The 16,394-nt window shown below is 29.1% G+C and overlaps 1 protein-coding gene across 1 annotated transcript in view; it reads left to right on the top strand.

The window, feature by feature from the left end:
* Positions 1–14,473, top strand: part of LOC129968902 (protein odd-skipped-related 1-like) — a 152,817-nt gene extending 138,344 nt beyond the window's left edge. Inside the window, exons 4-5 of the mRNA XM_056083237.1 lie at positions 10,968–11,832; positions 13,506–14,473. Of these exons, the coding sequence (XP_055939212.1) occupies positions 10,968–11,832; positions 13,506–13,902 (1,262 nt within the window). The 3' untranslated portion in view covers positions 13,903–14,473. The remainder of the gene's footprint in view (positions 1–10,967; positions 11,833–13,505) is intronic.
* Positions 14,474–16,394: the final 1,921 nt, after the last annotated feature.

The raw sequence follows: 16,394 nt of genomic DNA, 5'->3' as shown, positions 1-16,394 counted from the left end.
AAAATAAATGTTGTAAAAAGTAATTTGCAGTTTGTACGTATTTCGATAAGAAAGAATGAAAATCCGAATGTTCTTGTGTTACATTCTTCCTTTTCCCTCTCAAAATACTCGTTCTGTGATTTTAAGTAAAATTTTGTCAATCAAAATTTCAATTAATTGGATATTCTGTTGACAGAATAAAACTGAGAGCCGTCTTATCAAAGTATATTTATCAGTTTCATATCTAAAGCAGATGAATTTGTGAACTTTTAGTTAGAAAAATATTGTCTTCAAATGAAAAATATAATTAGAGGGTACCAATATTTTATTATATACTAATGTGCAAGGTTTGACGAGCATTCTCCCACTAATATTGAACATACTATAATTGTTTTTTGTTAATTTGTTTTTTAGCTATTAAATCAGTGTTATATTTTGAACTTTGATTACGGTGAAATTATTCAGTATAATTAGTAGCAAAAATTTAAAAGATTAAGAGCTGTTAAAATTATCAGTATCATTTTATGCATATAATGGTAGCTTCAACAACTTTCTTTGGCATATTTGGTTTTTTTTCCTCAAGCTTGTTTGAAAGATCCATTCTAAACTCATTCAAGAGTAGAAAAGTCTGAAATCAAAATTCTTGTTTGTTGCAGAGCAACGTACGGACACTTAGACCATAGTACACAAAGCAAAAACATTGTTTTCTGACATTTAGTCAACGTTTCGCAATAACGAAGTTACTCATCCAGAATCTTTACAAAATTTCCACGGCACTGTGTTTGCATTTTCTGTTTACCTAAAAGTGAAACGATCCTTTTTTTGTTATGGCTGGAGCCTTTGCGTGTCCACAGGACAAGTTCGAACTGACGAGGCTCCCTCCCGCTAACTGCGAAGAAACCAGAAGTCAGCTGGCTCTGAGTGGCTTCTTAATCAGCAGTGGACTGCACCTGTCTCATTAGGGCGCTACTTATGGGAGGTTCACTGACTACGATCACAATTCATCAAATCGCTGCGGAGTCACATCACCTGGAAATTAATTGGAAAAGATGGGACACTCATTGATAGTCGCCAATACACACGAAAGATTTCTTTGTCACTTTTGTTTTTCCGTCTGCCTATCTGGATGTAGCTCTTAAAAAGTGTTTTTTGTCTGTTCAAAAGTCTGAAGAGTATAATGTATTAAGGTCATCATTGTTTTTAAACTTGGTATGTTTAAAAATATATTTTGTTTTTATTGATTCGCTGTTTTGTTTAAAACTTCAGCTTATCGTAATGATTAGAAAGTGTCTATTGTTTTTAACTTTTTTTTTTTTTTACTCTCTTTCTATGAAAAATCTCTTTGGAATATTCGACAGTTTAATGTTTGTTTCAATTGTAAATATTAATTTTTAAAATTCAAAATTCGCCAGCATTTTTTGAACTGAAATTTTGGAGTTTCCTTTTCTACACGTTTAGAAATGATTTAAAACGTCCATAGGCATCTAGAGTTCTTATCAAAATGACAAACTTATTATAATACTGATGTAATCTGAAATAATTTAATAATCCGAATTTTTTAAATCCTTCCTTTTTCTCACTTTTCAATGTTTGTGTAAAATTCGTATTATCATTTATTTATCTGGTTATTGTGATGAATTGGCTTTAAAAGAAACCGGAAATATAACTCTTTTTATTATATATATATATATATATATATATATATATATATATATATATATATATATATATATATATATATATATATATAATAGCGTCTTTTTTTGTGGCTGCTTCTGTAATCAAATAGTTTTTCGCATTCATTTAAATTTAATATTGGAATTTTTAAATACGAACTCGCTATAAGTTTCATAATAATATCATTTTTTTCATGGCTTTCAGACAGTAATCTCACGAGAACAAAAAATTGATAATAAAGAAATGAAATTTAAAAAAAAATATATTTAATATATGATAAAAAGACATTAAAGTGTTGCTTTGTATTTAAAATAAAATATTTAAATCGGTTATTTATCGAGGAAATGACAATTTCTTTTTATTACTACAACGAATTTAAACACTCATTACTGCGAATTGCCCACTTATTTGTTCTTTCAACAAAAATAATAAACACATTAAATATTTCGAACAAATTGGGGTTGTCCAAAGTAGGGGTTATTTTAAGGAGTAATAATTGTTTTTTAGAAGAAAACGTTTCAAACGTTTTTTAATTCAAAACGTTTTTAAATTCGAGCTCTACGTAAAAAAAATTTGTCAAAATGCCTTAGAAAATAACACTCAAAAGAATTCCACACAAGAAGAAGCAAAATGTCTCAGCTGAATACCATATTCGGTAATTATTGTTTGTCTAAACATTGACCAAAAATGCTCCTGTCGCTAAACAACTGTGTACATGTTTTGCTTTTTATTGCAGTTTAAAATCCAGGATGCAATAATAAATGGATATTTTATTCATGATTGTCTTCTTTCCCGAACAAATTAGAATCTAAGATGTCACCAGTAAACTGTTGCAGTGTCTGGAGGCACTAAAGCTAAGAAAAAGAAAAGAAACGAAAGCAAAAACACTGTTTTGTCAGAAGCGTCAGTTGCCTTACCGTCGCTGGGTGCATCTATCAGTCTGGGGTCTGGACTGTGTTAGCCTGCGGTGACAGACCAAAGAGCAAAGCTAAACACAACTCGAAAAATGACATTTATTCGCGTTTTTCTTGTGACCGCCTAATTTAAGGTCTCTGAGCAAGCTCTCTTATTTTTTTCAGAAAATCAAATAACTTGGCGGTAAAAGAACCCTTCATTACTCAAACCTTATTTCTTATCGCCAAAAAAATGTGGTATTAGTGTTCTTATTATTCTAAGTTCTTTGTTAAAAACATTTCATTGCTCCTAATTCTTTTTCATAGGCATTGTAAAATTATTCTTTATGCAAAATTCAAAAGCGGAATTGTTGTACACAATTAGTATAACTCTATATTTATTTAAAATACATATGCTTGTAGATACTTGATGAATCTTTCGTGTAATACTTCCTGGTATTTTCTTCTTTTGTTGATGTTTTATAATCAATATTCAATAATTGATTAAAATAACTTTCATATTTAAAAACTTTTAATCATTTTACAATCAGTTCCCGAGAAATTTATGCAGAATATAGAAATCAAAAATTATTCATTGCATTATAAGAATTTCTTTCCAAATGTTTCATTTATTACTTATTAGAACCGGAAGTTCAGGTTACCATTTTTTAGATATAATATATGCTCTTTATAAATGTGATTGTAAATAATTAAATAAATAAAATTAAGAAAACTGAACTATACTCGTATATATTATTGATTGATATACAGTGGTAATCAAAACACTGATGTTTAAGTAATCAAAATCATTAATTTAAGTAATTTGAACATTTTGTGTAATTATGAAAGGAGCGTAAACGAGAGGCATTTTCATGCAAATTTTTTTGTTTTTTTTCTTTTTAACTTTCAGCTTTGGCAGTTTGATTAGCCATTTTCTCCGAAATTAAGAAAAGGATAGAAATAGTTTACCGAAAACTTAGTTTTGATAGTTGGTTATGCACTTTTTAAAACCCTATACACCCAAATGCCAGATCTCTAAATTAAAATGACAAATTAGGACGCCATTTTCAATTGTGTGTTACCATTTCTCAAACAATTTTATTTACTAGTATTAAAATTTTTGTGATGCCTGTTTTTTTTTTAATTTAATAACGAAAAAAAAAAAATAAAATAAAGAAAACAGGCATCTGTTATTTTATTTTTATTTTTTTCACCGGCAATTTATGGCAAAAATGATTTTAATTAATGAAAGTATTGCCATTTTTTTTTCGAATATCAAAAGAAGTTTGAAAAGAAACAGTCACATTTTACCAGCAATATTTTATGGTTGAAACTTGGTGTTAAATTCATAATGTAGCATCGTTATATTTAATTATAAAGTTAAATAGCTAATATTTTTAAATTTCTAGGAAATAAGTAAATAAATAATGGATTCCTTGACATTCTGAAAATGGAATTTATGTTAAACAGTGGTAGTCTTGTACTTTGGAAGAAAAGGCAATTTCATACTTTCTCTTAAGGATTTATATTAGTGAACAAATATTAAGTTTTCTCATTTTAAAGGAATATAAAAACTGTTGTCACAGAAGTGTACATATCTTTGACATTGGTTTAGTAATTACAAAGAATGTTGCCAATTTACACTACCTAATGAAGGATTATAAGTTCCTTTAAAATTTCTGTTACATGTAGATATTATTAATTAAAAGTCTCATTTAATAATAAGAAAATACAATAAAGGTCATCGTAAAATAGATTATCCACTGATGTATCTATAACCAGAATTGGAATATCAAGTAGTTAAAATAAGCATCTGCTTAGAAGTTTCTAAACCTTTGAAAAGGATGCCAAAGTTTCGATTTTTTTTTTTTTTCATTTGATCTACAATTACAGATACAAAAATGCATTGAAATTAATATAAAGTACCGTTTAAATTTCAAAATATTATTCTTAGATATTTTTTTTTCAAATCTGGTTGCAAATATGCAATTAATTGACAAATAAATAAAAAAAATCTTGGCAAGTTTTACTATTCAGAAAGCCTTTAAAGATGCTGTAATCTTTTTTCTATCATTTTGTTTTAAATTAAAGTTTTAAATTTTTTATATGCAAAATATTTAAACAAAATCTCTTGAAGAGGGCTAATAAATATTTTATTATTTCAGACCGTCGTAATATTTGTTATTGAAAAATTGCTTGTATAGATATCAAAGCCAATGAAAATATCTGTTATTGGAAATTTTAAAGCACAAAAGGGGAGAATTCCAAAACTTACATTGCTTTTGGGCCCCTGCAACGTTTGATCCAGCCCTTCCTGTAGCACAAATAAATGGCTCACATTTGGTTTAATATAATATCGTTGTGGTCACGTGATTTACAGTAATTATTACAAAAATCATCATAATCATCATTCGGTATCAATGTCATAATAAAAGACAACTTGGAAGAACCACAAAATACGAAATGATAAGTACTTCCAAAAGATAATTGGGAACTTCCCAAAATCTTCCGGTTAATGGCTTTAATCAATTTCCGATTCAATAATAGGCTTGTAATGGATGTCTGGCAACATTATACTACTTAATTGATGGTTATAAGCTAAAAACAGCGAATTTATAGTCTGTGGCGATACTAGAAATCTCATTTATTTAACAAGTAAAGATAAAAAGAGTCCCCTGAATGACATTATCGGTATATATGAAATAAATGAACCGTGTCGTGTACAATTTTATACCAAAACAGTTACGATTAATTGAGAATAATCATGCGATATCAATGACATAATTAAAGACATCGTAGAAAGTTCCGCTTTTCAGAGCAAAGAAATCACGGAATGATTAACCAAGGGCAGCAGCAATTTTCCATAAGTCTTCTGGTGTTCAAGTTCAAGCCACCAATCCATTCTGCAGTTCAAGGACTGGCTACGGGTTGTCCAGAGCGGACAGATGTCGCGTGGTGTGACGATCATGCATCATGATATTTCACCTCGTCGCAAAGAAATGACATCAAATCCATGTTATTATGACCTCAAAAGGAAAGGAATTCCACCAAAACGATCGGATCTTGTTAAAATGAATATTTATAACCTCTGTTATTTGCGGACTAACCACTTGTTAGGCGGGGTAATGGCAGTTCTCGGATAGAATTCTTCTAACTGGTCGGTTGAGGCGGCATATAATTTGCCTGATACGGGGACATCCATTTTGTGGACAGTCGAAGAGAAAAATAAGTTTTCAAATTACAGTGATTTCGGAGCTTGAATGCTAGGTGTACAAATCTTCATTAGCGGCGATGAAGTCATGGTTTATTTGGATGCAGTTTGTGCTTCGTTGGCTATGGAACATATGTCTTTGGATAGGCGAGGTGGGAAGTTTCGTTTGTAGGGGAAAATGACCTGCGATGTGTTGTTTTAATGGATTGCAGAATTTTGTTTTTCTGTCACAGAAACGACTGCCACATTCCTTCAGGATATAAATATAGTGTAAATTCGGCAATTTACACTATTTATATAATTGTTGAAAAATATTTCTCACGGAAATAATAAAGGAATTCTTCAGTAGCAGACCTGAGGGAATTGTCACTTGATTTGTAAAATTTAGGAAAACTTGTATTATAGTTTAAAATTTTTTTAATTTTTTAATTAATTTCTTTAATTTTGTAATTTTTTAATATCAGCAAAAAAAGAAATTTTAAATGTTTCTAATTAACACAAACTTAAAGAAGAACTGTTATACTGGCTTCATATGTCTTCAAATATAGAGTATATTTTGTATTTTATTCTGATACTTTTAGAAGAAAATATTCCTCCAATATTTATAAAGCATCTTACTTATGTTTACTTTTTTATATCTAATTTCCGAATTCAAAAATTACAATGAAAATAAAGCAAAAAACAAATCTATTTATAAATTATATTTAAATAGAATGATTTTCCGGATATCAATAAAAGATTTTATTTGTGATTAATTTTTTAAAGAGATTTGGGATTAATTTTTAGATTTTTCTTATTCAATTAAATTTTAGTGTGTGATTTATTTATCATTATTATTTGAGTCCAATAGAAATCAGAAAAGGAAAAATATACAATATTTAAATAAAATTTCTACTTTAAAACTACTATCTAATTAAAAACATTATCTTTCAATTTTGGCATCAAAAACTTGTATTCTATTTAATTTATTATCTTTTTTATTTAATAAATGTTCCTCATAATTAAATTGTTTTTACAATTCAATTTTTTCCTTTACGTAATTTTGTTGTGCACCATATTGAATTCTCAATCCACTTTAGATATTTTTCACAAGTTCAGATCAAAGAATATAAAAAGATTTTTTTTTTAATATTTTGTAAATAATCGCTTTTTATTATCTTTATCTTTTTGTATCTCAGACTTAACAAAATTTATACAGAAATGCTTGTTAATTTTAATTATTATTTTTATTTTAATTAATTAATTAATTTTTAATTTCTTAGTGAAATACATTTAAATCTGAATTTGTAGAGTAAAGAAAGTCACAAGACGTGATATCGTAAAACAATTTAGATGCAATAAGCATGGAACAAAACATTTTATAATAGAAAAATACTTAAAAAATTAAATTTAGGCGATGACGATTCATACCGCTGGTATAATTAAACAGTGAAACATGCATTCAATAAGGACTCTGAAATAAAATTTAAAATAATTTATGAGATTATATTTTGATCGATTATTATACAGAAATCGAAGTTCAAAATTTGCAAACATTTTAAAAATAGCAAAGTATTATAATTTTCTTTTTAATTTTAAAATATAATATTTTAACGGCAATAGGAAATTGCATTTCAAGAAATTATATTGGAATAAAAATGAAATGCCTGATTATTTCCCACTAACTCTTATTGATTATAAAGATCACTATCCAAAGATTCGATGAAACGGCGGATTTTTAAAATTTAACAGCAACTATTCTGTCTCAAATTTCCAACCTTCCATTATAGTTAACTTGTCTGAAATTTTCAAATCCTTCTCTGTTATTATCAGCTGCATACTTTGTTTTCGGCGATAGGAATTTCAAATAACGTCACGGCATTCATGCTACTTTACCATCCATGTAAATAAGTTTCTGGAACAACAACAACACTTAAGTCTCTTTCTGTCTGTTATTGAGCAGACAATACTGTTCTTCCTTATTTACCAAACACATCCATCAACAGTTCATATCACCTGGTGTGTTTTTGGCGAAGAAGACTGCCCTATTATTGGCACGATCTTGCGATTTTTTGGATCCCATTTTGCCAATTTATCTACTCCCCGATAGCAATTCCCCATAAGTCCTTCCTCGTACCTTCCAGCTATGGCGCTAGACGAGATGAATAAAGCTAAATTACAAACCAGTAAGGCCTTTTGCGGGTTGACCTCTAATTTTGACCCGCAGTGCTATCGACAGCTGGTATTAACTTCTCTTGCACAGAAATTGCAAGGAAGGGGGACGAAGTGCATGTCTTCCCCACCCGATTTATGTATATTTCCTTGTGCGCGTGTGTTATGAATTTTTTTGAGACTTTTTTCACTATCTGCCACTTTCCTGATAAAAGTGGCTCGTGCTAGACATCAGCACTTATAGTAATGTTTAAAGACATATATAACGTTTTTGCAAATTTTATATGTTATCAATCATATCAGATGCATAGAAATGTGCTTGCTCTCGCTGAAATTATAAAATCAATAAAATAATGATAAAAAAATTTTCAAATTTTTATTGATTAAACATTGGGATTAAAAATAAATATCGATTAAAAACAGTTAAAAAATGATTCTCTTTATTGCTCATCTTATTAAATGCACTGGCCAAGAATTCTAAAAAATGTATCATATTGGTTTTATTTTAATTTTGAACCAAAAATTATCATATTATAAATTTAAATTTCTTAAAAGTTTATAGTTCTGCAAAAATATACGCACACACACGAGAGAATTAAAATAATACGTCAAACAATTGGATAGAATCATGGACAGGAAATTATATCTAAATGATTGATCTGAAATCAAATATAACCAATATTCCCAGTGGTGACCTGAGGCGATTTGTTAATGAAATAAAACATAAATGAATCTTGTTTTTTAATTATTATTTTTTATTAAATTATATCGATTTATATATATATATTTATCAATTTAATAATATTAATACAGTGACAATGAAAGAATAAATATTCAATTATGTGCGTTCAGTAGAAAAAATTTGCGTTATCAAGTATAAAGTGCATAGATAGCTTCAGATTAATTCTTGAACATCATAGTAGTCCATCCTATTTAATATTTCAATCTCATTATAGTGACTTTATATTAAAGAATATTTACATCAATCAAATAAAAAATTGTATGAGGTGTAAATCTAATTATTAATTTTATATCAGTTATTACATCGTTACATACAGTTTATATATATCTTTATGAACATATTACTGTTATATTAATCCATATTTTATGTTATCTGAATGCATACAATTTGTATAATTTATTATTAGATTTTTTAAAATATGAATTAAAATGCATATTTTTTAAAAATATTAATTAAAAACAAGTTATTTATGTTTTATTTTATAAACAAATTGCCTCACGTGACCAATTGGTTTGTCAGGAATATTAGTTGTATTTGATTTCTGATAAATCATTTAAATATAATTTCCTGTAAATGATTCCGTATAATTTTTTGACGTATTATTTTAATTCTGTTTGTATGCACGTGAACTTTTCTATCAAGACACTATAGCGCTATTTAAAAAAATTAAATTTCCGGTTCATTTATCTTCTAAGTTTCGTGGTTGTTTAAATTCATTTTTTTTATTATTATTATTATTTATCATGTAAACTACACATATATTAAATAGAATCTTTGCTCTCTAGTTTTCCGTAATGAAAGAAAATTACACGAAATATTTAAAGAAACAGAAAAAACCGGTTTGAATTTCAAGACAAAATATAATATATTGCTGGAAATTAGACAAAAAATATTTTTTAAAAATTAAAAATTAACAAAATTCAAAAAAAATTCATACGACTCTTAAACTGATATCATTAAAAAGACAATTTTTAAAATTTCAAAATGATAATAAACTTGTTTTTGTGTAATATAATTTTTGGAAATTATTGCGAAAAAATTCGAAATTTCAACTTCATTTATAATTAATTGAAATTCTAATATTTTTTTAAGTCTGTCCATGACGCACTTTCCAATCTCGAAAGTATATATGTGCCTAATTTAGCAGATCTTGTTTAAAAATTTTGGCCTGCAGAGCGCCAACACACGCATTCATCTTTATTATTATTAGGAATTTAAATATTAAGAGTATCTTTGTTGTGTGATTTTTGTGAACAAATAAAAATATCAAACAAAAGTGTTTAGGCACTTAGATTTCAAATTAATTAATTATTCAGCAGATTTGCATTGTGCTTAAGAAGGAAAGAATATTATCTTCCCAATTTTCTCTTTATAATTAATTTATTAATTCGTAATTTTGATTAACAATGTTGCATTAATGAGTAGTTTATGATGCTCCTATATGGGATATTTAATAAGGCAATTAAAATGTTTTTCTTATAAGCAATTAGAAAATATTGTTATTTCGATGTTTAGAAAAGAAATCAGTTTTTCAGAAGTCAATTGAAATAGCAGTTTTAAAATTGGATATAAAAAATGGGAGCTATGACTTGTCTATTGATGGATTAAAGAAACAATTCTTAATGGATATGTATCAGAGATCTTTTAAAACTCGTGACCAGATTTATGAACCGAAAAAAGATTTTTCAGAAAGTAAAACAAAAACATGTGTCAGAGAGACTTATAAAACATATATCTAACAAAATCTTAATTTGTGATTGATTTAAGTAATAACTGAGAGTTAGTGATAATTAATATGTACATTAAATGCATTTTCCATAAAAAAAATAAAAAATTAAAATAATAATAATAACTTTCTTTCTCTTTCTCTCTCTCTGTATGTGTCTGTGTGTGTGTTACTAAGTTTGGCACATATATATTTTCGAAAATAAAAAATACACCATAGAGCGATTTTTTTTAATAAATTTATTCAAATTTCCTTTAATTAAAAATTAAACGAAATTTTAGCGTTTATGCACGATAACCCACAAAAATATTATTGACAAAAATTATTTTCAATCAGTGTCGAAAAAATATTTATGCGCCCATTTTTAAACGTTGTTGCTCTTAACCAGTGATATAATTGATTGTATAAAACTATAGGCTGAAAGTTAGAGAAACGGATAGCACAACGAACAGAAGTCCGCCAGAATTCTAAGATAGTACCAGTTGTACGTCTCAACAATTACATTTCAATTTACTATATACAAACTTGAATGTTCATCATTAAAGTCTTTCTTTAAAACATTCTTACTCTCCCCTTTTTTTTCTTCAGATGACCAGTTAAACATGAAGATGCAAGAAATGAAGCCATTTTGCAAGCCTCAAAGCAGCGAAAGATCTCTTTCTCTCCAAGATCTCTCCGACCGACCTCCTGAAGCTCACTTCAGCAGCAGCAGTAACAAAAAATTGTTAGTTGCCGGCAGCCAGTTTCTTCCCGGTTTAGTCATGCACCCTTCTACAATGCAAACCTTCCCTCAGCCCGTCTTCTCCAGGACTCACCTACCCTTGTCGCCCTTACCTATTCTCCCAGCTTATACTATGGCTGGATGCGTCCAACAGTTCGGAACCACCTATCCTTTCGTGCTTCCCGATGGAAGCACGACCTCTTACAAATCATCCTCGTCTAATGATGCGTCTTCCCTAAAGACGACACGATCAGACACGAACAAACCCCAAACCACTCTGTCACCTCAAAAAGCAACGCCTGGGCAGTCAACGGAATCTTACAGAAGAACTAAATTCGACTTTTCCAAATTGGCTGAATCCGCTACTTCAAAGGATGAACCTCCTCCAGCCCACAGTCGTGCTGCCAGCGAGCCCAGAACTGGGCCCTTTGAGTCTCCTGGCACCACGAAAACGTCGGTGGCACTCATAACAAGTCACACGTATCCTTTCATATCTCCCTATTACACTTTGGGTGCAATGGGACTAGCTACGGACTACTTTGAGAGAAAGCTGGCCAGAGGGCGAGGTTCTTCGAGACCGAAGAAAGAGTTCATCTGCAAGTATTGTCAGAGGAGGTTCACCAAGTCGTACAATTTGCTGATTCATGAAAGGACACACACTGACGAGAGACCCTACACTTGTGACATCTGCCATAAGGCTTTCAGACGACAGGATCATCTTCGGGATCACAGGTACGATTGTTTATACTTTTGTGTCTTAAAATATTTTTTTATTTGAGCTTATTTGCGTAATGGCACATATCACCAAGGATACAGTGACTTACCAATGGCAAATTTCTGACTAAGCTGACTACGAGGTTGAGAGGAGTCAATTAAAAACATTATTTTCCTTCTTCCCAAATAAATAAATTTTAAAAATAAAAATTATATAAATATAAAATATTAAAAAGTTATAAATTCTTTATCAAATATAATTGATCAGTTTCCTAAATGTTTCATTTTCATTTTGTTATTAGAATATTCTATAAACAACGAAAATGGGCTTCAATAATAATGTGTATAAGCGTGGACGTTGTACAATTTAGAGCCAGATAAATAAAAGCAATCACAATTTCACATAGTTAATAAAATAAAAATTTAAATAACATAAAAAATTAACACGTTAAAAATTCATTGAAATGTACAACTAAATTGTATGATTTATTAAAAAAAAAGCCTCATAATTTGCACTGTCTTAAGCATCAAAATACCTTAATCAGCTATTGATAATGGCATACACGAGATAATACGTGGATAATGGAATACACGAGATAATGCTCATGCATTATCTCGTGTATCATCAATAGAAATCTAAAAGAAATATTTGATGATATAAATTACTCTTAAATGTGTCGAAAATTTTTGATTAAAGGTGTTTGTACTAAATACGAAAAGAAATGTTAGTACAAAGTACAACATATTTTATTTGTTTGATATATCCTCTATTAGACCATTTTAAAAATTAATGGATTATATAAACTTTCAACTTAACTAAACAGCTAATTAATTTTGAAAATGTGCTGAATAGCAGGTATTAAGAGCAATGATAGTAATAACTTTTAAAAACTGAACAAGAAAGAGCACATATTTTGTTTCAATGTAACCATCTAAAGGTAATATACCTCTCCAGGCTCCAATAACATACTGTACGACTCAAAATATATGTCCGAATTTCGAAGTTCTATTGTAGGGAAAATTGTTGATATATTCGTTTGGAAGATGCAGATTACAAGTGCTAATATAATTAAATATTTAATCTAAGTGTCATAGAGTATGATCTTCCACAGAACATTTCATATGTACAAAAAAAAAAATAATAGTCTAACGCAACGGGATTATAGTATCGTATTGATGGTGGTAAAAGTTCTCCATCTCTATCAGAAGAGCGACTAATTCACCCATTTGGTTACACTTAATTGAAGTGATATCTCCTAGGTTAATAACAATCTCTAATTAGATAATGCATGTCATGGCTTCCATTATTAACATCGATAGAGGCATGCACAGACAATTTGATAAGACCTAATGTTATTCCTTATAATAAAAGTAACGTATATCAAATATTTGTATTACTAATACTCGAAGCTTCAATATGAAGTCTCTTGAAATATATATCTTTCAAATCAAAACAGCAATTACTTATTGCAAAGTAACTCTTCTAAATGAAAATATTTATTTCGATTCACTTTTACTTTATTAGTAAATAGAATTGAAATGTTAATTAATTTTAAAACTGTTCTTAAAATTGCCCCCTTACACAACTTGCTCAAGCACATTGAAGACTATGTGGTAAAAAGAAGCTGTAGACAATCACAGTAAAATCTTTTCAACACTACATTAAACATTGATATCATTGTTCATTTTAGGTACATTCACTCTAAGGAGAAACCTTTCAAATGCTCTGAGTGTGGTAAAGGATTTTGCCAGTCTAGGACATTAGCAGTGCATCGCATTCTTCACATGGAGGATTCGCCTCACAAGTGTCCTACCTGTGGCAGGACCTTCAACCAGCGCAGCAATCTCAAGACTCACCTCCTGACCCATACTGACATCAAACCCTACAACTGCGATTCTTGTGGCAAAGTCTTCAGGAGGAATTGCGATCTCAGGAGGCATACCCTAACGCACACGCTGGGACTGCCCGAGGCCCCTTGCGAAGAAGGGCACGGGTCCCCAACCAACAGTTGCGATCGTTATTATACCGGTGAGGACGACGATGACGATGACAGTCACTCCCAAGAAATCGTCGACGTCGAAAACTAAGCCTCAATCTTTCAAAAATCGTATCTGTTGAATAGATGGAAAGCAATGAAAAATTCTGTTCCTGGTTAAAGTTATTAATGTTAATGAAAATCCTTACATCAATTTTACTTATATAAATAATTTATATGATTGATCAATAACTCTTGAATGAATAATAATATGAAAAAACTCTCTAATATGAAAGAAGTTCCTTGTCAAAGATAACTACCATGTGAAAAAAAATTTCAAATTAATAGAAGAATATTTGAAAAGACTGCTAATAGCAGCAAAAGTTTAAAGCCAATTGTATTAACTATTTAATATCAAATTATGCGTGAAATTATTGATAATAATGAACATTTATCTCATTTCTTCTCATTTGAAAATTCTGACTTATTTAAACTAAATTGAACAATTTAGATTTCCTTTCTTTCATCCTTTTCTTTTTTTTTTTTTTTTTTTTTCTCCATCATGCTTTTTTTTCCTATACATGTGTGTCCGTGCGTGTGCGTGCCATTAATAATTCTTAAGAATTCAATTTTGAGAATATTCACTTTCTATATGAAAATTTAAAATTCTAGTATTTAAAAATATGTAGATTAATGTTTTTCATTTATTTATAGATAACTCAAATAAAATATATATTAATTATAAATTGATCAAAAATATATTACATATAATTTGAGAATAATTATTAGGGAATCTCCCTTGAAGAATCAATTTTATAAAATCAGTAATTTAAATATTACTCTATAAAAATGCTTACCGAATTACTATCTTTATAAAAACAAAGGATTTTCTACACCATTAATAATTGCTTGCTAAGGATTGTTTGCCTTTTGTTTTATGGGTATGTTTTCTTAATAACTGTAAACTAAATGAAAAAAAAATGTTTTTGAATGAAAATTGATAATGGGCTAATGATGCTCTGCAAAGTGTTTTTAATTTTATTGAATTTGTAAATTTTGTGTTATAGTAATGTTTATATAATATTTAGTTCCTGGTGCTTGTAGATTAATAGAATGTGTTTTTTGTTTGGGTGCAGAACAGAGATGGATGCAAACAATGACCTTTTCTTTTATTTAAACCAAGTTGGAAGCAATGATTTTTTCTTTATGGTAATCTGCTATTTCCTAAAATACGTTAGAGTTTAGTCTAATAACTCTTGATGTAAATGTAGATATGATCGGAAATACACTGCTTTATCAAGATTATTGGTCACTATATTCATATGCTATGCTCCACTGAACTATTTCTGATGCTTTTTGATATAATAACATTAATTATTGGCATTGGAGGATTGCAATGGACTAAAAAAGTCAATGTTAAGTCACTCCAAATCCAGCTCTTATTAGTAGTTATTGTAACTTTAAGTGCATAAAAGCTGATTACATTGCTCAGAAATACCGCTGGGGGGCAAGTCAGATACAGGGATAAGAAACTTCCCTTATGATAGTTATTTTGGTTCTCCTATTGGGCATAAAAAAGATGGTGTTGCTTTCTAGGCCTATCGCCAGCGACGAGTCGTACTTCTCTATGAGAGGTCTATGCATGTGCTATTGGAAATGAGGGTTATTATACATTGACCTTACTGTCCGAAATTATTTATCGCGGCTGTTTGGTCATTGAGTTAAACCCTGATGATGTCCTATTTTGAATAGTTTGTCTGTTATTCAAGCAAGTGTAATTATTATCTTAAAGTAACTCTCAGTACATGATCCTGATATATTAAATATATTCGTTATATTCGGTTCGGTTATATTAAAAAGCAAATCAATCTTTTTTAGATTACTTTATGAGCTTATAAATAAAACTTATTTCCTTATAAGCCAAAATGTTAAATACTTCTTGCTGATGTCTAGAACATTCTATAGATGTAATAATCGTATGAAATATATTATCTATAAACAAGTAATTTTAGTAACAAGTTTTTCATTTAAGAATTTTTTTTCTTTGACTAAGTTACTAAGTAATGATCACAGGAACAATTTATTATAGAAATTTTCATGTTTCAAATACCATAATCTTCATTTTTTTTACTGAAAAGTTCATTGTTATTATGCATCTCTGTTTCTTTTTTCCTCATCCTTTCTTATGCACATTTTTGTATAAAGATTAATTAGAAAAACAGTCACTTTAAAATCTATTTAAAAGTGAACATCTGACTGCCCAGTTGTCAAATTTATTGAGAGTTTGGCGATAACTTGTATATTACAAAATTGTATATTTGCGTGTGTGTGTTTGTTTTATTTAATGCGAAACTTATTACAAAATATATTATAGCTATCAGAGAGGTTCTCCTGTTTGAAACATTTCTGGACAGATTATTGTGTACAGAATTTAAAATCACTGTTAGATGGTTTAAATGATCAGTTTGCATGGAAATATTCTGTGTGAATAAAGAATTAAAATTTAAAGTCCCTACGTTCAGTGGTCTTATCAAAAAAATTTCTTTTTCTGATTGTTCAAATAAAAGTTTGAAATTGATTTAGTGTATGATATCATTTTTCTCG

This window comes from Argiope bruennichi, chromosome 5 (assembly GCF_947563725.1).
Source record: "Argiope bruennichi chromosome 5, qqArgBrue1.1, whole genome shotgun sequence".
NCBI lineage: Eukaryota > Metazoa > Arthropoda > Arachnida > Araneae > Araneidae > Argiope > Argiope bruennichi.
This window is presented reverse-complemented; position numbering and strand designations above follow the sequence as displayed.